The sequence below is a fragment of the Schistocerca nitens genome, chromosome 1 (assembly GCF_023898315.1).
Source record: "Schistocerca nitens isolate TAMUIC-IGC-003100 chromosome 1, iqSchNite1.1, whole genome shotgun sequence".
NCBI classification, from domain to species: domain Eukaryota; kingdom Metazoa; phylum Arthropoda; class Insecta; order Orthoptera; family Acrididae; genus Schistocerca; species Schistocerca nitens.
Window position 1 is genome coordinate 13,685,446 of NC_064614.1, and position 25,343 is coordinate 13,710,788.

Below are 25,343 nucleotides of genomic sequence, written 5' to 3' on the forward strand. Positions count from 1 at the left end.
GCTACAAGGTCTAAGACATTTCCATTGTGTGTGGCCTGCTGCACTAGCTGCTCAACACAGTGTTCTTAAACAATCACATTTGGCTGTACACTGTTCCAGGAACTAGCAGTCATGTCACAAGCCTGCTTCACATTGAAACTATAGGGATTGCTCACCTTCTTTCAATGTTTCGATCATATGTTGAACTAAACGCAAATGGTTTTTTGTCTTAAAGTTCTTAATTATCCCTGTATTTAGTGGCTGAAGAATCAAAGTACAGCTCGGGGGGAAGAAGCATAATTCAATGTTCTTCAATGGTGGTATGTTGTTATGCACACTACAATTATCCACCAACAGTGCAGTTTTCTTATTCTTAAGATACATCTCTTAATCAATCAAAAACAGCCACTCACTAAAAGTAGTACGTGTCATCCATGCTTTTCAATTTGCCTTGTAATTGACTGCAATAAAAGAAATCATATTTACAATACGACTGTAGCAAAACATTACAGCTGAAGCTATACTATACTGTATTAACTTATAAATTAAAGGAAGATAAAATAAAATGTATGTACCCTCTTACCTGGTAAGCACCGTGGGTTTGCTGATTGTCGGATCACCAGTGGTGTCAATTTGTGTGTTGCTGACGTGTTGCTGCAGACAGGAATAGTTAGGCCATCTTCTTCTCTGGCATCAGTTGATGAAACAATCCAATCTCATCTGCAACGTATAAGTTTTCAGGACTGAAGTTTTCTTACAGTTTACACACGGTTTTTATCCTCGGAAATTTGTATCACTTAAAAGTGATGAATTTTCTTCTCCTGAAATTACTCTAAAATGATCCCATATCTGTCCTTAAATCTTTGCAACCATCCGTTACTTCCCTTTAAATTAGAACTGCCAAGCAACTTAGCGAAATCTGGGGCTTTTTGCCCCCCCTCCGCCCCCGCCCCCATGAATCATGACCTTGCCATTGGTGGGGAGGCTTGCGTGCCTCAGCGATACAGATACCCATACCATAGGTGCAACCACAATGGGGGGGGGGGAGGGGTGTATCTGTTGAGAGTCCAGACAAACGTGTGGTTCCTGAAGAGGGGCAGCAGCCTTTTCAGTAGGTGCAGAGGCAACAGTCTGGGTGATTGACTGATACAACCTTGTAACACTAACCAAAACAGCCTTGCTGTGCTGGTACTGCGAACGGCTGAAAGCAAGGGGAAACTACAGCCGTAATTTTTCCCGAGGGCATGCAGCTTTACTGTATGATTAAATGATGATGGCGTCCTCTTGGGTAAAATACTCTGGAGGTAAAATAGTCCCCCATTCGGATCTCCGGGCGGGGACTACTCAAGAGGACGTCGTTATCAGGAGAAAGAAAACTGACGTTCTACGGATCGGAGCATGAAATGTCAGATCCCTTAATTGGGCAGGTAGGTTAGAAAATTTAAAAAGGGAAATGGATAGGTTAAAGTTAGATATAGCGGGAATTAGTGAAGTTCGGTGGCAGGAGGAACAAGTCTTTTGGTCAGGTGATCACAGGGTTATAAATACAAAATCAAATAGGGGTAATGCAGGAGTAGGTATAATAATTAATAAAAAATAGGAATGCGGGTAAGCTATTACAACCAGCATAGTGAATGCATTATCGTGGCCAAGATACATATGAAGCCCACGCCTACCACAGTAGTACAGGTTTATATGCCAACTAGCTCCGCAGATGACGAAGAGATTGATGAACTGTATGATGAGATAAAAGAAATTATTCAGATAGTGAAGGGAGACGAAAATTTAATAGTCATGGGTGGCTGGAATTCGAAAGTAGGAAAAGGACGAAAAGGAAACATAATAAGTGAATATGGAATGGGGGTAAGGAATGAAAGAGGAAGCCGTCTGGTAGAATTTTGCACAGAGCATAACTTAATCATAGCTAACACTTGGTTCAAGAATATGAAAGAAGGTGGGTAGCTTTGAGAGACGAAGTAGTGAGGTAGCAGAGGATCAAGTAGGTATAAAGGCGAGGGCTAATAGAAATCTTTGGGTCACAGAAGAGACATTGAATTTAATTGATGAAAGGAGAAAATATAAAAATGCAGTAAATGAAGCAGGCAAAAAGGAATACAAACGTCTCAAAAATGAGATCGACAGGAAGTGCCTCGGGGAAGATCAGTTTGGATTCCATAGAAATGTTGGAACACTTGAGGCAATACTGACCCAACGACTTATCTTAGAAAATAGAGTAAGAAAAGGCAAACCTACGTTTCTAGCATTTGTAGACTTAGAGAAAGCTTTTGACAGTGTTTACTGGAATACTCTATTTCAAATTCTGAAGGTGGCAGGGGTAAAATACAGGGAGCGAAAGGCTATTTACAATTTGTACAGAAACCAGATGGCAGTTATAAGAGTCGAGGGGTATGTAAGGAAAGCAGTGATTGGGAAGGGAGTGAGACATTGTTATAGTCTATCCCGATGTTATTCAATTTGTATATAGAGCAAGCAGTAAAGGAAACAAAAGAAAAATTCGGAGTAGGAATTAAATTCCATGGAGAAGAAATAAATACTTTGAGGTTCGCCAATGACATTGTAATTCTGTCAGAGACAACAAAGGACCTGGAAGAGCAGCTGAACGGAATGGACAGTGTCTTGAAAGAAAGATATAAGATGAACATAAACAAAATCAAAATGTGGATAATGGAATGTAGTCAAATTAAATTGGGTGATGCTATGGGAATTAGAATAGGAAATGAGATGCTTAAAGTAGTAAACGAGTTTTGCTATTTGGGGAGCAAAATAACTAATGCTGGTTGAAGTAGAGAGGATATAAAATGTAGACAGGCAATGGCAAAGAAAGCGTTTCGGAAGAAGAAGAATTTGTTAACATCAAGTATAGATTTAAGTGTCAGGAAGTCGTTTCTGAAAGTATTTGTATGGAGTGTAGTCATGTTTGGAAGTGGAACATGGACAATAAATAGTTTGGACAAGAAGAGAATAGAAGCTTTCGAAATGTGGTGCTACAGAAGAATGCTGAAGATTAGATGGGTAGATCACATAACTAATGAGTAGGTATTGAATAGAATTGGTGAGAAGAGAAACTTGTGGCACAACTTAACTAGAAGAAGGGATCGGTTGGGAGGGTATATTCTGAGGCATCAAGGGAACACCAATTTAGTATTGGAGAGCAGCGTGGAGGGTAAAAATCGTAGAGGGAGACCAAGAGATGAATACACTAAACAGATTCAAAAGGATGTAGGTTGCAGTAGGTACTTGGAGATGAAGAACCTTGCACAGGATAGAGTAGCGTGGAGAGCTGCATCAAACCAGTCTCAGGACTGAAGACCACAACAACAACTACTGATGGTATTATTTGTAATCTCAGGCTTTTGAAAACAATGTAATTTTTTGTTAGGAACTTCTGTGAGCTATAATTTGTCTAAAAAACGAGATTGCATATAAAATATTTGTACAGCCCATTATTGAGTTTTGCTAAAGTGCATATCAGGTCAGACTACCCGGAGACATTGAGTCAATAATAAATTGGGTGATGACAGTAATAAAGACTGGCAAAAAAGTGTAACATAAACATTGAATAATCCTAACTGATGGTTGCTCGAAGAAAGATAGTGTACAGACTGCGAGAAACTGCTTAGAGGACTTTAGACACTGTTCCAGGCCAGAAACTATCGATATCCTTCATCCCCTTACATATATATTCCGAAAGATCGTGCAAATAAAGTTGTGTGAATAACAGCTCGCATAAAGGCATGCGAGGAGTCGTTCCTCTCACACACTACTGTGAATGGATTGGGAAGAAACTCTAATACAGTGTGCAACAGGAAGCACGTTCTGTCACACACTTCAAGTGGCTCACGGAGTGTTGATTTTGGTGCAGGTGTGGATACTTATTATTAGTAGATTTTCAATTGTCTTAGTTGTAAACCAGTATGTGTCTAATAACAGTAGTAGCATATGTTCAATTGTAAGCTGCAACTGAAAAAAATGAAATCTAAGGAAAAAATAAAGACTGGAATTTGTAAATTAGATCTCTGGTTCACATGCAAAGGCTACTAGCAGCAGTGACAAAATCATTCTAAATGTAATGCAGGAGAAAATGAGAACTGAATACAAAGCTGCAAAATTTTAACAAACAAAAGCAAAACAGTGGAGAAAGATGGAATGAAAACAGCATAATGGCTTCCTCTCTTTTGCCCACATTTCATCTCATGGCAGCATTTTCACCCAACATCTTAAACCTCTCAGCAGGTTCCCAACTCTTTTGTGAGTGTATATGTTTTGAGCATGGGGCGTGAAGGTATAGCAGCCTTACTTCCTTTCCTGTGCTCCTCTTTCCCATGGAGGCAACCTTTGATGTCAACCCGGCTATTACCTCAGTTCTGCCTTCCTTTCTTGGAATAGTCTTTCATTCAACACCATTTGGCTGAAGTAATTGATGGTCCTTTTATGGGTTTGACCATTTTTCAAATTTTTCTATGGTGTTGACTGACTGTGGAAGAACAGTGGTTACTGCAAGCAGTGCTAAAGGTTATCCATGCAAATACCTGCGTACACTCTTATTTGCACTTCAGAGCCAATGCGGTAGCCAGTCCAACATGGTTGGGTCATTATGTGCCGTTTTAGTTGTGTTCCCTTACAACACAGGGATAACACTGCTATGCCCGAGATGCTAGCTCCCCGTGCATGCCAAGGAGTAGATGCAAGTCTTCCTGGGGGCTCCTGGCAACAGCCATCATGCTAGATGGCTTTTGCTGTGGCTGGGTGGCACGTGGGTGGATTACATGACATCAAAACAATGGCAATTGTGATCTGGCCATCTGATCAGAGATGTATAGAAATTTCAATGTGAATAGCTATAACCGTACTGCTTTCCCCATCCTGGATACCCTGTGAGAAGAGGGACAAGCCAGATGTCTAGAAGCAAAACAATTTATATAATACTTAGTGTGTACTCAAACTGGTAGGGATACTTTCATTGTGATGAAGCCATTACTTTTCATGGAATATTTTGAAGATAAATTTAGAGAGGTTCAACTGTTAGGAAGGATGTACAATGCAAGGCTATTGATTAAAGCTTCTTCTGCTGCACAATCTACAGTTCTTCCGACATGTGAATGTATGGGTAACATAACAGTAACCATTGCCTTACCCAAGACTTCTGATATGTTGTAAGGAATAATTTTCCACCAAGACCTTAAACCCCAAATGGACAAGGAGCTACAGGCTAATTTCGAGTGGCGAGGCAAACATTTGATCCGATGTGCCCAATAAGGTCCTAATGTTAACAGAATAGGTACTGGTGCCTTTATCTTAGCCTTTGAAGGGAATGTTCTCCTGGAGAAAGTAAAGGTCATAGTGTATAGGTGTGATGTGAGACTTTATGTACTACCACCAATGCCTACACTCTTGGCATATGTCATTCTGTATCGTGGCATTCTCAAAGTGTAGAAACTGTGGTTGATTACTCCTTGTAAACAGCCACCCACCTTTTTTCATCATTTGCAAGGAACACCGTTCCCCAACTTCACTGATTTGCCCGATTTTCAAAAAATAAAATAAAATACAGGTATGTAAATCTATTGGCCGCCTGTCGTACACTGAAGCACGTGAAAAATATTAATGCCTACATCCTGTTGACGTGACATCCACTTATGTGAAAGTCATAACCATCACTTCCACAACCTCATTTTTTTTTAAGCCAATTCTCCCACTGCCCTCCCCTCTTGTGCTTCCTGTCGCACTGGCTTCAGGAACCACTTCTGCACCTATATGGAGGAGCAGCAGCAGCAGCAGCTTTCTCCTCTGGTGTCCAAAGGTGACAGAGTTCACTCTCGCTACAACTTTCCCTGGAAACTCACTGATGAGAAGCCTGATGACAGCCAATGATATTCATCTCTCCCCATGCTTATTGCTGGTAAGACTGACTCAGCATACTGAAAAGTCTGTACAATCTTCAGTGAAATTAAAAGTAAGGGTGGTAACTTTAAGAATGTGATGGGAGTTCCAAAGTTAAACACAGAGGAGAGAGTGGATTGATAGGAAGAGTACATTGAAGACCTTTGTGAATGGAGAACTTTTCTGATGACATGATAGAAGAAACTGGAGTCAACAAGGAAGACATCAGAGATCCAGTACTAGGTTCGGAATTTAAGAGAGCTCGGGAAGACTTGAGGTCAAATAAGGCAGAAGGGACTGACAACATTCCATCAGAATTTCTAAAATCTCTCGGAGAAATGGCAACCAAACAACTATTCAAACTATGTGATTGATGATGTACCATCAGACTTTTGGAAAATATAATGCACAGAATTCTGAAAATAGCAAAGGCACGATCAGCATAACATCTCATGCGTCCAAACTGGAGTACAGAATAGTACAGTGTACAGGACATTGGAAAATAAACTTAAGGGTCTGTTAGATGATGACCAGTTTGGCTGTAGGACAGGTAAAGACACCAGAGAGGCAGTTCTGACTTTGTACCTTATAACGGAAGCAAGAATGTAGGGAAAAAAAGATACGCTCGTAGAATTTGTCAGTCTAGAAAAAGCATTCAACAATGTGAAAATGTGCAAGATATTTGAAATTGTGAGAAAAATAGGAGTAAACTATAGGAAAAGATAAGCGATGTACAATGTGTACAAGAACCAAGAGAGGGCGATAAGACTGGAAGATCAAGAACAAAGTGCTTGGATTAAAAAGGATGTAGACAGGGATGCAATTTTTTCCCCATACTGGTCAATCTATACATCGAAGAAACAGTGACGGAAATAAAAGAAAGTTTCAAGAGAGGGATTAAAATTGGCATTGCTATTGACAGTGAAAATGAAGAAGAATGACATGATCTGTTGAATGGAATGAACTGTCGATTGCGTACAGAATGTGGATTGAGAATAAACTGGAAAAAGACAAAACGAGAAGTAGCAAAAATGAGAATAGTGAGAAACTGTAATATAACGTGGCAAAAATGTTTTTGTGGGTGAAGTTTGGGATGTTTATCGTTGTTTAATACAAGAAAAATGATGATTAATATACCGCGTCATATTACGGATATCCTTCACCAATAAAATAATACGTATCTTGTGTAATCCGGGGTGCTGCTTCTTAATGCTGCGATAGGTTCATCTTGATGTTACTGCATTGCCACACGGGAATCATGAAATGGTAGAATTAAGTTTCAGTACTACTTGTTCACAGAGAATTTTATTCTGCACGCTAGATGTTAGGTGGCGAATATACAGTGGCTGACTACATGCTGTTGAAACAGAATTTGGTCCAAGACTGACCTATGCAGGCGTGCAAATTGCCTCTTATTTGTAGGGTTTTAAACAATCTGTCATTGTACATATTGAATGTTGGATTTATACAAGTAAAGGTTTTTACATACATCTTCCCAAATTACATAGAAATTTACATGAAATAAAAGTGAATAATTTCATACAAAGATAGGAAAGAATTTGTTTCTATTAAGACTATAAATTACATGTTTTATTGTTGCAACAGTGTATTTTGCTAATTTTCATACATTACTTTACTGACTTAAAGGAATATAGTCATATCCTTTTCAGGTGAACAGAGCAATTACTTTCATTGAATAAAAGGGCTAGATTCAATTAATTAAATTTTGTATGAGTAAAATTTTACATTTCTATATGGTCATAAGTACAGGTCTCTTAACTAACACCAATTAAAACATGAGTATGCTTAATTCTGACTGAAAAATCATGATGTCATATTTCTATTAGGAATACAAATAGGTTTTTCTTTATCTAACAGCATAAAAATAGCTCTCTTGATGACTACAAATATCGGAACTTTAATCATTAATTACTCCTTAATTACAGTAGCAAATTTTATTCCTACCATGTGCCTGTAGTTTGCATTGTGTGTAAATTATGATGATACAGTAGTTTTTAATCCAACATGTTTCCTTCATTCTATATAGTGGTGAGGCCCAATGTAAACGACGTCAAAACACTAGTTTAAATTGGTGTAAATTATTAAATTACCAGTATTCCATATATGCCCTCTGCGGGAGAGTGGAGACGAGATTGGAATAGGATACAGGATCCCAAAAGGTATTGTGGTATTACAAAACTTAAAATTAGTTGGCACAAAGTAGGAGTTAAGGAATTCTGCTACCTTTAAAGCAAAATAATCCGTGATGGAGACAACTTGCACAGCCTTGTTGATGCAATCTGACAGCGGGAAAAGGTAACTGCAGAGGGTTACAACTGCCAGTTGGCTCTCCAAAGCATCTAATGTTATAGTTGGTCCATCTAGCAAGGAAGCAACAGGATCACCAAAAATGGCCACTGTCACAGAGATCACTGAATGATCACATTATAGGTGTCCAAGTTAGGCGTAAAGGAGCCAAGAGGAATTGTCACGCCACAGGATTACTGCCTGTCCCGACAGGGTGAAACCAGGTCAGTGAGCATTGGTTCAGAATCCGTCATTGTGAGGGGGTCTGGTGCCTCTAGGGTCAGTAGAGTAGTCTTGTCCCAATTCTTCTCCTCTCGTCATCCTCCTTCACAACATTTCATGACCAGTATTCTTGGGAAGGCCTACCTTTACATACTGAATTAACTATTTGGTATCCTCATACTTTCTCTTCATCATGTGACTGCAATGTTGGCATGTGCATCTGAAGTATTGCCATTAGCATTTGGCTGCTGTTGAATCTGATGAGAACAATCCTATCCCTGAAAAGTTCACAGTAGCTCATGTTCTGCCCCACTTTCCTATTCATAACAAATCTTATTTCTGTTATGCTATTTCCTGCTACTGGTGCTATTACCCTAGATTCGCCTGAGCAGAAACCCTTATCTTCTTTATATTTCACGTCTTTGACTCCCACTATATCTAGGTTAATCCTCTGCATTTCCCTTCTAAAATTTTCTAGCTTTCCTGCTACGTTAAGACATATGACATTTCATGCCATGACATGCAGAATGTTATCTCTTTGTCAGTGATTCCATCTTTTTCTCATGGTCACCACCTACTTGGCAGTCCAATATTTTGCCAGTGGAGAGATCATCATGACACTTTGTTTCAATTACAGACCACATGTCCTGTGAATAAACATCATGTGTTTTTACAGCAGTAATTTCAAATGTTTCAAATGGCTCTGAGCACTATGGGACTCAACTGCTGTGGGTATCAGTCTCCTAGAACTTAGAACTACTTAAACCTAACTAACCTAAGGACATCACACACATCCATGCCCGAGGCAGGATTCGAACCTGCGACCGTAGCAGTCCCACGGTTTCGGACTGCGCGCCTAGAACCGCGAGACCACCGCGGCTGGCAGCAGTAATTTCAATTACCTTCTGTTTCCTCAGGCCGCCAATCATTGCTGATCCTTCCACCTCTTTGATTTGGTTCCCACCCAAAAGCAAGAGTGTCCTGGACCTCTGTCTGCTCCTCTGCCCTCTTTGACAAGGTTGTTGGCAGAGCAAAAGTGATTCCTTATGTTAGAAGTCTTCTTCGCAATTGCTGATGATTTTTATTCCAAAGTTAAGCAATGGTTGGATTCGAACCGGGGACCCATGCCTTTTTGATTACTGTTCAAATCCAACATCTCTCAACAGCTACCAACTGATTAGCCTCACCAATGTGCTCTGCAAAGTGGTTGAAAAGATGTTTACCTGCAGATTATACTGGGTTCTTGAGTCTGGGTGCCTTTTGTGCCCTTATCAGTGTGGTTTCCAGGAGGGACGATCTGCTGCTGACCATCTGGCTAGGTTGGAAACTGCAGTCCTACAGATTTTTTTTCTAAATGGCAGCACCTTCATAGCAGCAGTTTGACTTACATAAAGCATACGACACCACTTGGTGCTATAACATTTCCTTACCCTCATGATTGGGGCCTTAGAGGCTTCCTCTCAATTTTTGTCAGTTTTTGTCCCACCATTGTTCCATGTACAAGTTGGTATTTCACTGAGCTAGCCACAGGACCAAGAGAATGGTGTGCCACTGGACTCTGTCACGAGTGTTATGCTCTTCCTCCTTGCTGTCAATGGGCTAGTGACCATGGGTCGCAGTCACCCCTGTGCTTTATAGCAATGACTAGTGAATAACCTCAGGTGAATGCCAGCTCCAAGGTGCCATCTGATGGGCTCCAGGATGGACTCTTTCCCATGGTTTCCAGTTCTCTCCTGCAAAAATGCGAGTTGTGCATTTCTGCCATCGCAGCGAGGTCCATCCTAATCCAAAACTCTGCTAGGGTACCCAGTACTTGAAAGTTGTTGTACAGTCGTGTTTTGTTGGGTCTTCTTGCTCTTATTTAGTGCTTATATCTGACAGGTTTCAACTACAGGCTCACCATCGTGTCCTGTTCTGAGCATCTTCCATCTGTTAATATGTTTGTCCTCTTCTACTGTCATCCACCATTCCAATTCTCCTCTGTCTCAACCTTTCATTCCTTCCACTTTTTATTCTATATTCTTTATTGCAGACATTTTCTACAAAGTGTATGTCCCAGCCCAAGGTTTCCTTCTCTTTCTGATCACCTCCAGTAATCTTCTTTCCTCCCCTATTTACTTCATTACTACCTCATTCTTAAGTCTTGTCAGTCCACTACACATTGAGCATTCTTCTCCATAGACACATTTCAAAATTTCCTAAACATCTTTCTTTTTAACTGCCCATGATTCACTGCTGTATAACACTACACTCCAGACAACATTTAGCAATTATTTTCTTCAAATGTTGAATGGTGGGTGCTCTTTCATGCCTTGGCTACATTGGAGCAGGACTGGGATGACACCTGTCACATGCAGAGCCATGGGGACATCCACCTGCTGCTTTACCTATTTCTCTCCTTTTGTTTTCATTACTTGTGGCCCAACTGATGCCCATTACATTTTTAGCCTTCTCACATTTAATTAACTGAATCTGATAATTAGAGGACATTCTTTGCTCTGTAACAGTCTTCACCCTTCATCAGTATGGCAGGGGTCAGATTTGGGGGGGGGGGGGGGGGCGGGCTTTTCTTGCCATTGGATGAGCCATGGGAGAGGCCTCGTGTGCTCTGACCTACATACCGACCCAATCTATACACGTTCCCATAAATTGTTTCTCAGCTCTGGCATCAGTATTGTCTTCAATACCTTGGTCTTACCCCACCTACATGGTTTGCAGTTGTCACTAAATCCAGTTAACTTTCCCTGGATTGAGAGACTGATGACGTTGCTGTTTAGTCCCTTAACCACCAGTCAGTCAACCAACCAATCAAGCCAACATCCAGAATTGTTTGTTGGATATATTCGAATCTCTTATCTCTATCTTACGATAGACTGGGGACAATTGCTATTACTATTTTTGTAATAAATAGTGTGAACAAAATCTTCACTTACATTTGCAGGTTTTGAATTCTTTGCTATTGATTTCAGTGCTACACTGTAACCCAAAGTACACAAGTGAACACATTTTTTGTTCCACCTGTACATAAATGCAATTAATAAAACTATCTATGATTATTCGTAAAGCCAATCATACAATAATTCAAGTAAATTTTAAAAAAATAATGTTTCATATGTATCGTATAATAAGCAAAGTGGTAAAAACATAAAAAGAGTGGAAGCTACGAATTAGTGTCAACCAGTAAGCCCGCACCCCCAGTTCTTTAAAGAATCTAATTCCCATGTATAAAACTGTTTCAAACATCTGATTACTTTACAAATGAGTTAATGTGTTAAATATTTCTGTTAAGCACGTGAGAAAGAAAAACACTTTAGAAAAGGCTCGAAACTGTGTAAAGTTTACTGGAAGCCACTAAGTGCTCTCATTCTGAAATACTTGATGAATATAGTCTGGGTAATTTGCATCTCAAGAAATACACACAGCTTGTAATTGTTTTGCTTTACCTCTCAGGAGTGTCATAAAATGCTAAATGTATCCTTCTATCACCCACCAGACTCATCTCCTGATGTAATCGAAAACTTTAGAGAAAACCTCAGTTCACTTGTAACGTAAGTTTCCCAATCGTACTGTAATTCAGTGGAGACTTTAATAATCTGATAATTAATTGGCAAACTTACAGTTTTTTTAGTGGTGGAAGTGCTAAGACATCCTGTGAAACATTACTAAATGCCTTCTCAGAGAGCTACCTAGAACAGATAGTTAGGATCCCCATTCATGGTGGAAACATATTGGATCTAATGGCCATAAATACACGTGACCTCATTGAGACGTCCACATCGAAACTGGTATCAGTGACGATGCGGTTGTGGTAACAATGATTACCAAAGTACAAAGGACAAATAAAACAAGCAGAAAGATATTGATTACACTCGATAAAAAAATCGATAGCGTCATACCTCAGTGAGACACTTGGAACTTTATGCGCAGGGCAGGAGCTTGTAAAGGAACTATGGTGCAAGTCTAAAAGTGTAGTTGACCTTGCAATGGATAGATGTGTACTCAGTAGAACAGTTCGCAATGAGATTACTGCACAACAGATGTAGAACAAATGGTAGGGCTACTGATAGCGAGATGCAGAATGAAACGCGTTTGGCTGTCAGGTGAGTTATGGATGCATAATGCCTTCAGTGACCACCATAGCAGAATATTGTCAAGTGATCTTTCACAGAACCCAAAGAAATTCTGGTTGTACACAAAGGCTGTTAGTGGCACCAAAATCAGCATCCAGTCTGTAGCAAATGATATAGGAACTGAAATGAGGATAGTAAAGCAAAACCTGAAATGCGTAACTGCAATTTCAAATGATCCTTTATAAAGGGAAAACTCAGGTGAATTACCCCAGTTTAATCCTCGTGCCACTGAAAAGATGAATGAAATAAGTATTAGTGTTAGTGGTGTTGAGATACAGATGAAATCATTAAAATTGAACAAAGCCCCAGGCCCCGATGGAATCACTGTCAGATTCTATACTGAACCTGCAGCTGAGTTAGCCCCTCTTCTAACTATGATGTCTCATGGATCCCTGGAACAAAAAACCGTGCGCAATTCTTAGAAAAAGGCACAGGTCACATGTGTCTACAAGAAGGGTAGTAGAAGTGATCCATAAAACTGTCCAATATCCTTGACATCAGTTTGTTGCAGAATCTTAGAACATATTCTGAGCTCAAACATAATGAGGTATCTAGGACAGAATAACCACCTCAATGCCAACCAGCATGGATTTCGAAAAAATCAGTCATGTGAAATCCAATGCGCACTTTTCTAGCATGACATAGTGAAGGCTTTGAATCAAGGCAACCAGGTAGATGCAGTATTTCTTGATTTCCAAAATGCATTTGACTCAGTACTGCACCTATGCTTATTGTCAAAAGTACAACCATATGGGGTATCAAGTGAAATTTGTGAGTGGATTGAGCACTTTTGGTAGGGAGGACACAGCATATTATCTTGGATGGAGAGTCGTCAGATGTAGAAGTAACTTTGAGTGTGCCACAGGGAACTGTGTTGGGATGCTTGCTGTTCATGTTGTATATTAATGACTTTGACTTTGTGGACAATGTTAATAGAATCAGGCTTTCTGCAGATGACGCAGTTGTCTATAATGAAGTACTATCTGAAAGAAGCTGCATAAATTTTCAGTCAGATCTTGATACGATTTCAACATGGTGCAGAGATTGGCAGCTTGATCTAAATGTTCAGAAATGTAAAGTTTTGCACTTCACAAAACAAATAAACATAGTACCCTGTGTCTGTAGTATCAGTAAGTCACTCTTGGAATTGGTCAACTCATACAAATACCTGGGTGTAATACTTTGTATAGGTATGAAATGGAATGATCACATAGGTTCAGTTGTGGATAAAGCAGGTGGTGGACTTTGGTTTATTGGTGTAATACTGGGAAAGTGCAATCAATCTAAAAGAGAGATTGCTTAAAAATCACTCATGCAACCACTTCTGGAATATTGCTGAAGTGTGTGCAACTATAACAGATAGGATTAACAGTGGATATTGAATGTATACAGAGAAATGCAGCACAAATGGTCACGGGATTGTTTAATGGGAGATGAAGGAACTGTATTGGAAGGCTCTTGAAGGTAGACGTAAACTATCTTGAGGAAGTCAAGGTTCAAGAACTGCCTTTAAATGATTACGCTAGGGATATACAGCAACCCCCTGCATAGAAATCATGAGAATAAGATTAAAATAATTACTGCACACAGAGAGGCAGTCAAACATTCATTTTTCCCACAATCCATATGTGAATGGAACAGAAAGAAACCCTAATAACTGGTACAATGGAAAGTAGACTCTGCCATGCACCTCACAGTGGTTTGCAGAGTAATGCTGTAGATGTAGCTTGTTTTAAATCTTTAACATAAGATTATAACTGTTAATGAATTGATTATGACTGTATTTAAAATCTTTAAAGTCAGTCAGTACGAAATATTTAGTCAAAATTTTATTTCCTCTGGAATCTATTAGATTGGCAGCCAACAGGGACTGTGACCCACATTAGCCATTTAGTAACATAGATAATACACTTCATTTATTGATTTGCAGTAAAATCTAATAGTTTTTCGCCCTCTGCCCAATCTTTCTATTCGTGATGAATCCTACTCCTATTATGCCATTTTCTGCTGTTGAGATTCTTCTAACCAGAAATACTTGTCTTCTTTCCAATTCACTTTGTAGACCCCTTTCTGTATCTAAATTAGGTTTTGCATTTCCTTTTCCAGATTTTCTAACTTCCCTGCCACATTCAAAATTTTGACATTCGACTCGCATAATGTTACCATTTTGGTGGTTTTTCTATCTTTTTCATATGGTAATTTCCTCCTGGCCAGTCCCCTCATGGAGATGCAAATGGAGGACTAACCCATAAGCTTTTGCCAATAGAGAGATATTGTTACACTGTCTCAGTTACAGACCACATTTCCGTGGATAAGCAATGTGTTATTAATATAGTGATTTTCATTGCCTTCTGTATCTTCATGCCATTGATTGTTGCTCATTATTCTGCTTTTTGGAACACGGTGGTGCATTATACTCCGGTCTTTTCATGAATATAAGTGAAAACCTGGAAGACCCTTCAAAAGCTTTGATGTTGGTGAGTCAGGTATACTGATTAAAGGCCCAAACAAAGCATGGACAGACAAAGCCAAGAGAGTAGTGAAACAGGGTTACAACTTACCAGAAGGCATACACGGGATTAGCAGAAGTGTCGAGTAGTCGACAGGTGCACACTAAAGAGAAAGGAAACTTGCTAGCTTTCAGGAGAAATCCTTTGTCAAGCTACAGCCCGTGGGTGCACGTGTGCCCCCCCCCCCCCCCCCCCCCCCCCACATCTGTTTGGTGAGTGGTCTCCTTTACTCCTGTAGTATATGCATTTTGCCAGAACTTTCCTTGTTGTATTAACCCTCGAACTTCTTATAACATGAGTGGGTGTGCAGTGTACTGTGTAGACATTTAAAGAACAGCTGTTTTTATGTTAGCTAGGTAAACAGGTATGAGCGAAATCGCAGTTTGCTCTCAGTTTAATTAAACACCTATAACGTAAACTTACATGATGTGAGGTAAATCACGTTTAATTAAACAATAATAAAATATACTTTCATTGTGTCATTCTGTCGTCATGTGCAATTGCCACACCACAGTAATGACCCACTTGAAGCATTAAACAGCGCAGTTGCATCAGTCCCAGCCAACCACTTAGTTGTTAATTATCTCAATGACAGCTGCCTCATTGTGGGATTGTGCCACTAGCCCAGAATCTTGGTAATTTCCTTGTTTTGATCGTAAATTTTGTCTCACCCAGCTCACTGTTTATTGTATTACTTCTGCTCACTTTGACATATGACAGCAGAACTTACTGTGTTAGCTGAAGCAATAATGAAGAACAGGTACAGGCTCACAACTGTAAAACAACAATGAAATGTTACAGAATAGTGTTATTCATGGTTGATGCACCTTAAGGACAGGCACACCTGCTGTTAATATCCTTTATTATTATGTATCCCTATCTTTACTTCAGAATGGAGTATTATATTGTGCTTCAAATGTCATTAATAGTTAGGCAGCAGACATCAGTCGGGAAACTGGACATCAGCAGTAGTTCAAAAACAATGTAAACATAACTAGTCATATTTGTTTGGTAGTATACAGAAGTACCCTGCAATGGAAGACGTATGTAATGTGATGGTTAGATATTGGATTACAAACGTTGTGAGAAGTGTGAGACCTGAATTTCCCCTGGCCTATACGATGTTCCAATAAATTATGGGAACGTAGTAGGGTGATGTCATGACAGCCACTGATATTTTGACAAGTGCACACACTGTTGTTGTTAAGGCCTTGAAAATAACTGCATGTACACCTATTGAAATATCAGCAGTTGACAACAATGACATCCTGTGGCATTCCCATAAGCAGTTATGATTTTACGGTGAAGGTGGCAGGGGGCCCACAAAACACTCACTACTACTTCATTGACCTGATCCATATCTGATATAGGCACTTTTTGCTGTTGATGAACTTGGTGTCAATTTACATAGCTGTGCGCAGTGGTTAGACACTGGACTCTCATTCGGCAGGACAACGGTTCAATCCCACGTCCGGCCATCCTGATTTAGGTTTTCCGTGATTTCTGTAAATCGCTCCAGGCAAATGCCGGGATTGTTCCTCTCAAAGGGCACGGCCGACTTCCTTCCCTAATCCGATGAGACCGATTACCTCGCTGTCTGGTCTCCTTCCCCAAAAACAACAACAACAACAACATAGCTGTTTTTCGATCTGAGTAATTCTTCATTCCTTAACTGTCAGCAATGTAAGAGGGGCGTCATCTTTACAGTATGGGTTACAAGACTTATTCTGTATTATGGCATACTGCTAATTTTGAATGTAATTTAACAAGCCACTACAACAGCAGTGTTTGACTTCTAGCTTCAGTCTGGTTGTAAACCTGGGGTTGGGCGTTAGAGAGTGCTTCAGCCTAGTGGAGTGTGAAAGTAGACAGATTTGTTGTGTTTTGTAACATCATAAGAGGTGCGGCAATAAAATAATGAGACTGATTTTCTTTGCAAGATGTGGCAACCCTGCAGGCTTGTGTAGGCACAATACCTTTGACCTTGGTCTATAAAATGCTTCTAGTCCAAGCAGCACATCGATGCGACTGCACAGTCGTGAGTTGTGCTGTAATAACACGTGTTTGTGTGTCTCGTCATGGAAATGGAACTGCATTATATTGCGCAACGATATGACATTTCTTTTTGTGCTAAATTGGGTGAAAACGCGATGACAACTTACAATAAGCTTCAGAAGGCTTTTGGAGAGGTGGTTATGTCAAGAGCTCAAGTTTTTCATTGGCATAAAATATTTAGTGAAGGCAGAATGAATGTTGAAGGTGAAGACCACAGTGGACGACCATCAACCTCATGGACGGATGTCAACTTGGCCAGCGAGCGTGAACTCATATGATCTGATCAAAGATTATCCGTGTAAATGATTACAGAAGAACTGAACATCAATCTAGAAATGGTTTGTCTAATAATAACTGAAGATCTTAGTATGAGAAAGATTCGTGCAAAAGTTACGATAATGCACCATCCCATACTGCTCTGTCAGTACAGCAATTTTTAACCTCAAAACAAATGTCAGTACTACCACAGCCACCTTAGTCATCAGCTATCACTCTGTGCAACTTCTTTCTATTTCCAAGAGTAAAAATGGCGGTCAAGGGACACCGTTTTCAAACAACACAAGATGTCCAAAAAGCTGTGACGAGGGTCTTGAAGGATATTATAGAAGACGAGTTCCAGCAATGTTACCATCAATGGCAGAAGTGCTGGAAAAAGTGTATGCAATCAGAAGGGAACTACTTTGAAGGAGACAATACTAAACTTGACTAAAATGGTAAGCAAAATTTTTTTTCATATCTGGCTCATTGCTTTACTGTCGCAACTCGTAAGCCCTAATAGCTGTGTACCTTAATCTGAATTATTATTAGGCTTACAATTACAGGTACTACTTTATTGAAACAGGAAAAAACATTATCTGTCTGTTTTTGTACATTCATCTTTGTGTTTTCGTCTGTTCGGCATTTAAGAGTTACCTACATTTTGTTTTTCCTATCTTGTGTTTGAATAGGATGACCTTCCTAGAGTACGTCAAGAACTGGAAGCGTTGAAGAGGCTTTCACATCATCACATATGTAAACTGTATGAAGTCATTGAAACTGATACTCATATATTCATGGTAATAGAGTACTGTGCTGGTGGTGAACTGTTTGATCACATTGGTGAGTAGCGTAAATCAAAACAGATTATGAACTTCCAGTTAGAATTTCCAGTTAGAATTTCCATTTTGAATTTCCATTTTGATACTGTTTCTCAAATTATTGTTTAGTCAAAACGTATAAGTTTATAATGGTAACATAGAAACCTCCTAATGGAATAAGTAATAAGAAAAATAGTCTCCCAAGCTTCCTTGTACCACAGGCAATTCTCACAAGCAACTCAGTGCATATTTTAGTATTCACTCTTTCGTGTTTTGTGTGACTGTATACAATCAGAGAATAACTATGTAAATATTTTCATTTACAGTGGAACGCAACAGGCTGACTGAGGCAGCGGCTCGCTCTTTCTTCAGGCAGATAATCTCAGCTGTTGCGTACCTGCACGAGCAGGGGTATGCACACAGAGATCTAAAGCCTGAAAATATACTACTTGACAAGAATCAGAACCTGAAACTGATTGATTTTGGACTCTGTGCCAAGCCAGCAGGAGGCCTGGAGTCACACCTCTTAACATCCTGTGGATCTCCAACATATGCAGCACCAGAACTGATTCTGGGCAAGCAGTACCTAGGCAAGTAATGAAACCTAAACTTTTTTAACAGTTATGTAATATGTTTGTAAAATGAGTTGTAATGCTAACTGCCATATGAAAATGTTCGTCTGTAATCCTATAGCAGCATCACTAAATTGTTGTGTGTGTGATTTTAAAAGTGTTGTCTGTGTTTTAATACTGACTTGTGGAACATAAAAAAAATGCAGCTATGTTCCCAATTTAAGTTTTCCTCACATAATAGGCGATTTCTTTACTACTTAGGATGACTGAGGAGAGAGCAGGTTTTCCCAAAATATACTCAAATATATTTAGCGGACATGTCTTTTTACACCGCTCTAATGCCCTGTCAGTGTAATTATTAGATTCTGCACTGCTTAGTTCCGTCTCAACAAACACAAGAAGTGCATGCATACTGTTGTAGAGTGTGGCTCTGAACAATAAGAAACAAGGAGATGGTCCTGTTTGTTCAACCTAGAGTCAGAGGGTGTGGGAGGTAACTCAGCCAGTCCCCCCCCCCCCCCCCCCCCTCCCTTCAATTGCCATTGAACCCCTCTTTCTGCCGTAAGGGAGGACCAGAAGCAGTATCGAAGGTGGTATGCTCTTGCATTCCTCCGACCTTTGAATGGACTTACCCAACTATTGATAGGGGGGGGGGGGGTACAGTTTGATGTGTGGATTCTGAACCACAATGCAACTTGGCACTTTTCACATGAAATACATTGCCAGAGGTGAAGGAAGTGCAAAGTAACAAGTGAAAATCATGGGACTGATCAGAGATCAAACCCAAAACCTTTGGCTCCTGCGTCTGGGACATTGTCACTGAGCCACGTGGAAGGATTATACAAGTTCCAAAAGCTAGAAGTAGTAATTTGTGCCATAAGTGTTTTCACTGGCAACACAAGAAAATATCACCTTCAGATGCCAAGTACCAACCAGTCGTTTTATTTCCTTCTAATTTATCAATTTTCTCAATTGAATACTATTGTCTATTTTATTTCTGTAGATGAATGTTACATTGTGTAAAGCACCAACAAGATTTTCTGTTCTGTCACCTCCTTGGTAGATGTTGCCTTGAAGCTGAAAGTCTTCCTGGATATTTGATGGTATTTACTACTAGCACTTGTGATCAGATTGGCACTCACAAATAAATAAATGATACATTGGCAGAAACATATGAATTCTTACATTATTTAAATACTCATTGATTACATGTATGATCTATTAGATACATTGGTAATAAAAGAATCTTTGTTCAAAAAAACATAAAATTATACACCCTAGTTTTCTACACATACAACATCAACATTTATCCCTTTTCTATATACAGCCCACACTTGTGCTATTCATTGTACCTGTCATCCCTCATACAAAACATGAAAGTGTAAAAAAAACAAAAGGAGTAATAAGCAATCTATACTGCTCATAATTACAATATCAAATAGTAGGCTACTCTAACATCCTATCACAGTGAAAATATTAGAAACTGTTTATTCTAAAACTACAATATACAGTCAACCTTTGTGCTTGTGACAGACTGAAATTAATACCCCTTGGAAGTGTTTAACAAAAAAAAAAAAAAATAAATAATCTACACAGCTCACAATTACCTACCACATGTAACTGGTAAACTACTTTAACATCCTAACACAATAAACATTTTAGAAACTGGTGACTCTAAATCTACAACATACAATGCACCTTTGCGCTTGTGACAGACTGAAATTAGTATCTCTTTATATATTTTACATTTTATTATATATAACAACATTTCTAGGACATGTATGAACCATCCACTTGATGTCAGATCCTGACCTGCCATCGAGGTTCAGCCAAATCAAACAATACCCAATAATGTTTTAGTTACAGATCGGTAGCATCCTCTTCACAGGAGTGTGCGCATTGATCACACTACTCTACGACTCTCACTCACCAGACATCACATTTTCCTTCTCATTCAATCCATTAATACACTAACAGAATAGGTCTAGAAGTCAGCTAACCTTAACACCACCACACTCACGACAACATACCATACCTTTGCTCCCTTATACTCATAACACCACCACACTCACAACATACCATACCTTTGCTCGCTTATACTCAACCACATAACACATGAAGCTGTTTCGGAGATAGCATTCCAGTCTCCGAATTCGTCCTTTCACTCTGGCACCTCTCTCCATTGGCTTACCTCTGCATTCGCTTTACCGACTATTCCTCCTGCTAAATGTCAAATTAGAATTGCGACATTTCATCTAAGAACAAAAAATACACAAATTATTCATCCTGCAAAATAACTGTACACATTATTGGTACCGTTTTGATTAGTTATACTGGTACCAGGCTTCAACAACAACAACAAAAAATATTATTTTTGCCAAATCGCAAATTTTATGCTAAGAATTAGATCTACACTTATATTACATCTTATGTCAGTATTCCACAACGTTCACCATCTGGATCTCATACTCCCTTTATGTCCTTTCACACTGTGCAGTTGTCCTCATCTCTTCATTCGTATTTCGGCTCTCTGTCCGTCCATTACTCCATCATTTCCTGGTCTTCCTTCGCCATTGGCATCAATCTCTATTGCAGCATACACAGGCCTCTCTGTAACATACATCTAAGACATCTCCACATTATTAATTCTACTCACCTTTATTTACCACTGTTTCATCACGTCGAATCTCTCTTTATTAATCACACTGCTTCCCGTCGCTTCTCTCCTTAAATATCACCTTTATCCGCTACTATTTATCACGTCGCTTCTCTACCTACCATCTTTATCCACTCATTAATCATCACGTCATTTCTGCTTGATCCTTATTCATACGACAAAAAATACGTACATACACCACTCTGTCGACTCCTGTTCATGACTCATTCGACCAGTCTATTCCGTCATACTTCCTGACATCCCGCCTGAAAATTCTTATGTTCGATTTGCCCCTGCACAACGTTACACACCACAAATAAATACACTGACTATCTACCATAAATTGCCTACTTTCGATCTATCCTTAACTTTTCCATAATTTGATGTTAGAAATGTGATGAAGCCCACGCGATTGTTTTCCCTTGATCGTCTCAATCAGTACAGCATTTTCATGGACAATCCGCCTCACTCTAAATGGTTAACTATACACAGTAAAAAATTTGCTAGTTAGGAATCTAAGCTTACATGAAAATTAAATGTGCGCAGAGAATATAAAAGCTGGGAGAAATGGGCAGCCCAAGTGTTAGAAACTTAGTTGCTAGTGGCCGCTTTCCCTAACACCAGATTCCGAACAACCATACACAGCACTTCATTATAACTGTCACCACGACAATGACATCAGATGGCATCTAATTTAAAAACTTCGGTCACAATGTTGACCTCTTACATTACGTGTTAAGTACCTGCAATAGTCAAACCGCACTAATTAAACTGGACTCATTGGCATAACATTTTAGCAACTGGTTTCTTTGAGGAAACAGTCCTTTTACTTTAGTGTTCCAAATAAAACTTTGCAAATTTTGCTCTGAGAGACCAGCCTAACAGATGCCATTACTGGTGTTTTATTCTCTGTTCAGAAGTATGGTATTCGCATTCCTACATATTAGTAGAGTTTGTCTGCTACATAGACAATTTCCAGTGCCAGCTGCATGTGTTTTAAAGCAAGATATTAAGGGCTGATATGTTGGATTAGTTTCTCCTATCCTTCAATCCATTATGACAAGAATGAAATGCCAGGATTCCATGCTCTCCTGTCATTCTCATAGTTTCTGCCGTTCCTATCCTCGACTCTGTCTGACCTATGAGTCATGTCGCCGTTCACAATGTTGCTCTCATTACCCAATTCTTGTAACAAGTGCTGAAGTGACGCGGAATCGTCTAAGCCTCTGCCTGCCATCACTATACCTCTGCACAATTTCAGTGGCAACTTCGTTATACAGAGCCTAATGAACTCCCCAGGTTCGTATGTCACATCCAAATACCCGTTTCGTCTGAACATTTCCTGATAGCACGACACTGAATCCCTTATACCACCTTCGTTACGATTTGGCATCATCAATATGCTTTGCTTAAGCTGGTTCTGCTTACTTTTCGACCAGAATTCATTTAAATAGCTACTACAGTCCTTAATGTCTTCCTGCATTTTCGCTCTAGCCTCGTCCCTCAAATGGTTACACACAAACTTCATTTTGAGGAGCGGTTCCCACGATGAAGGTAATGAATCTTGAAATTGAGACAGCCACAGGCATGGATGTTGGTAATTATCAGGATCCGGAAAGCAAGTGTACGTTTGTACCGACACGAAGTGCCTACTAAATTCTTCTTCCGCATTTATGTTTTCCGACCTTGGACTATACCCAGTTGGGTTTGCCACCTGTTTTATCCGACACAACCGTTCTTCCAACTCTCTGAGTTCGTCTTCCTCTTTCTGCCTATTTTCGTTCTCTGAATTTATCTCACTCTCCCTCTGCAGTCTACCTGGTGGTGTTTCACCTTCGCTTCTGCACGCTAATTGCAACTGTGCTAGTTCTTCCCTATGTTTCCTATTTGTTTCTAATTGTGCCTCTCTAAACTGTAATAGTGATTGTATCTCCTCCTGGTCGGCATAAACCTCTCGCTGCGTACTGTCAGAGCTTGTCTCGCCTCTTTTACTGATCTTTTCTACATCTGCACTAATCGTATTTATTCCGACCACTACCTCTTTGATTCGCTCATCCGGCAACACGTCCATACGCTCAGTAGTATCACTCTCTATTGCAAATACTTGTACCTCCAAATTATTGGCTTTTTCTTTCACGGCGTCACATACTTCCTTCAACGCACCCAGATTCTTCTCCCCCTCATCTAACCGATTATTAACTGCGGGCAGACGCTCATCGATAACTGTGTGTAGCTTCCTCATTGCCTCTTTATTTCCCTTATCCATTGCCTCCAATCTTTCCTTATTTGCTTCCAATCTTTCTTTACTCTCCCTATCTCTCTCCTTATTATCTCTATTCATCGCTTCTAATCTTTCGTTAGTTGCTTCAAATCTTTCCTTATTCTCCCTATCTCTCTCCTTATTCTCTCTATCAAATCTTTCCTTATTCTCCCTATCTCTCTCCTTAATATCTCTATCCATCCTCTGTAAAAACTGCAGTAGCACACTGTCATTTGCTACTTTCGGTGCGCTCACCTCGTTCGCCTGAGAAACCGTAGCTTCGCTAAGGGTAGCTGCACTTTCACTGCATACCTGACCTAGTCCCGGCTCGCCCGCGTCGTCGGGAAAAGCCCGCGTTTGTGGACAAAGCCCGCTGCATAAAGGATCACCCAGGAGCGGTCCACTGAACAATTCAGCCCCTTCGGAGTGTTTGTCTTTCTCGCTCATTAACCCATGGTCATCAGCTACTTCCTGCTGCACTGCTACGTTCACGCCAGAATCGCTATTCTCCATGGTGGCTACGCTTTTCGACTGCGACCTAGTTACTACGGACATTACGCAAAAAAAATTATACAACGATCTTCCCGCCTTGGACGATATAGCAATTAATTTCATAAAAAAATAAAAGATCCTCACCAATCCAGAAAGAAATTGCAAACAAAACAAAAAAAAATTTACTTCTTAGTGCTATCACAATACATTCCATAAAAAAAATCTTAACAGCAAACCCTAACAGCAAAATATCCTGGCAAAAAATATCCTGACAAAAATATCCTGGCAGGGCCGAAATTATGAGAGGCACCCACATGCCTTGCTCATACTGTGGCATCAAGCAGTCAGGCCTGCAAGATGAGTGGTCTGCCAAGCGAGTGGATTCTTTATTTGACGAGTAACATGAACTCTAGTACTCACACTTAGTTACAAGTTATCCTCCTATATGATTACTACACAACGGAAACGCATATCTGACTATCAGTGATTTACAGAACTCTGACTGTACACTACGCACTGGCAATACCACATTTTCTTTTTGTCTTTTATTTAACGGCTTTTATTAACACGTGGCCATCCCACTGAATATGAATGGCGCACACATTATAAATTCGGGACATTATGAGAACATACAATTTGAAGGAAAAGTCTACCAATCTCTTTCTTTTCACTATCTGATTTATTCCGATAAATACTCTAACCTAAACACACAAATTCTATAACCTACAACAATATCACATGAGAAATTCCGCCCAGTGGGCATGGCTTTACATTAGTGAATCTCTATATTATGGTCTCGTAATTTATTTAACGCTACAGTGCACTTTCTGGATAGGATGGTGGATCTTTCATTATACCTCACACTTCGACTCTCACAATCATCATCACGAAACTTTCCTCCAGATCGAGCGACACAGAAGGAACAAGCATAACCCACTAATCTTTTGAAACTACCTTGCTACTCTCCCATGCAAACCACACATACCCAAAATTACATGACATACATCACACTGCAACATGAAATACAACACTAAATAGTCACAACACTATCACTTTCAGCTTTCCCACTTCAATTAATATTTATCCCACTTTCACATGACACTGCCCCACTTTGTAATTCTACTTTCCTACTATGAACTCTGGAGATATATGCACGTCTTCCTGTGCAATGAAAGCCAAGTGG

General features: G+C 39.8%; 1 protein-coding gene across 3 annotated transcripts in view; it reads left to right on the plus strand.

Moving 5' to 3' along the window:
* LOC126234437 (maternal embryonic leucine zipper kinase-like) overlaps positions 1-25,343 on the plus strand; it is a 444,148-nt gene that overhangs the window by 22,795 nt on the left and 396,010 nt on the right. For all 3 annotated transcript variants that reach the window (XM_049943147.1, XM_049943142.1, XM_049943136.1), the window contains exons 3-4: positions 18,052-18,202; positions 18,507-18,770. In XM_049943147.1, the coding sequence (XP_049799104.1) occupies positions 18,052-18,202; positions 18,507-18,770 (415 nt within the window). The remainder of the gene's footprint in view (positions 1-18,051; positions 18,203-18,506; positions 18,771-25,343) is intronic.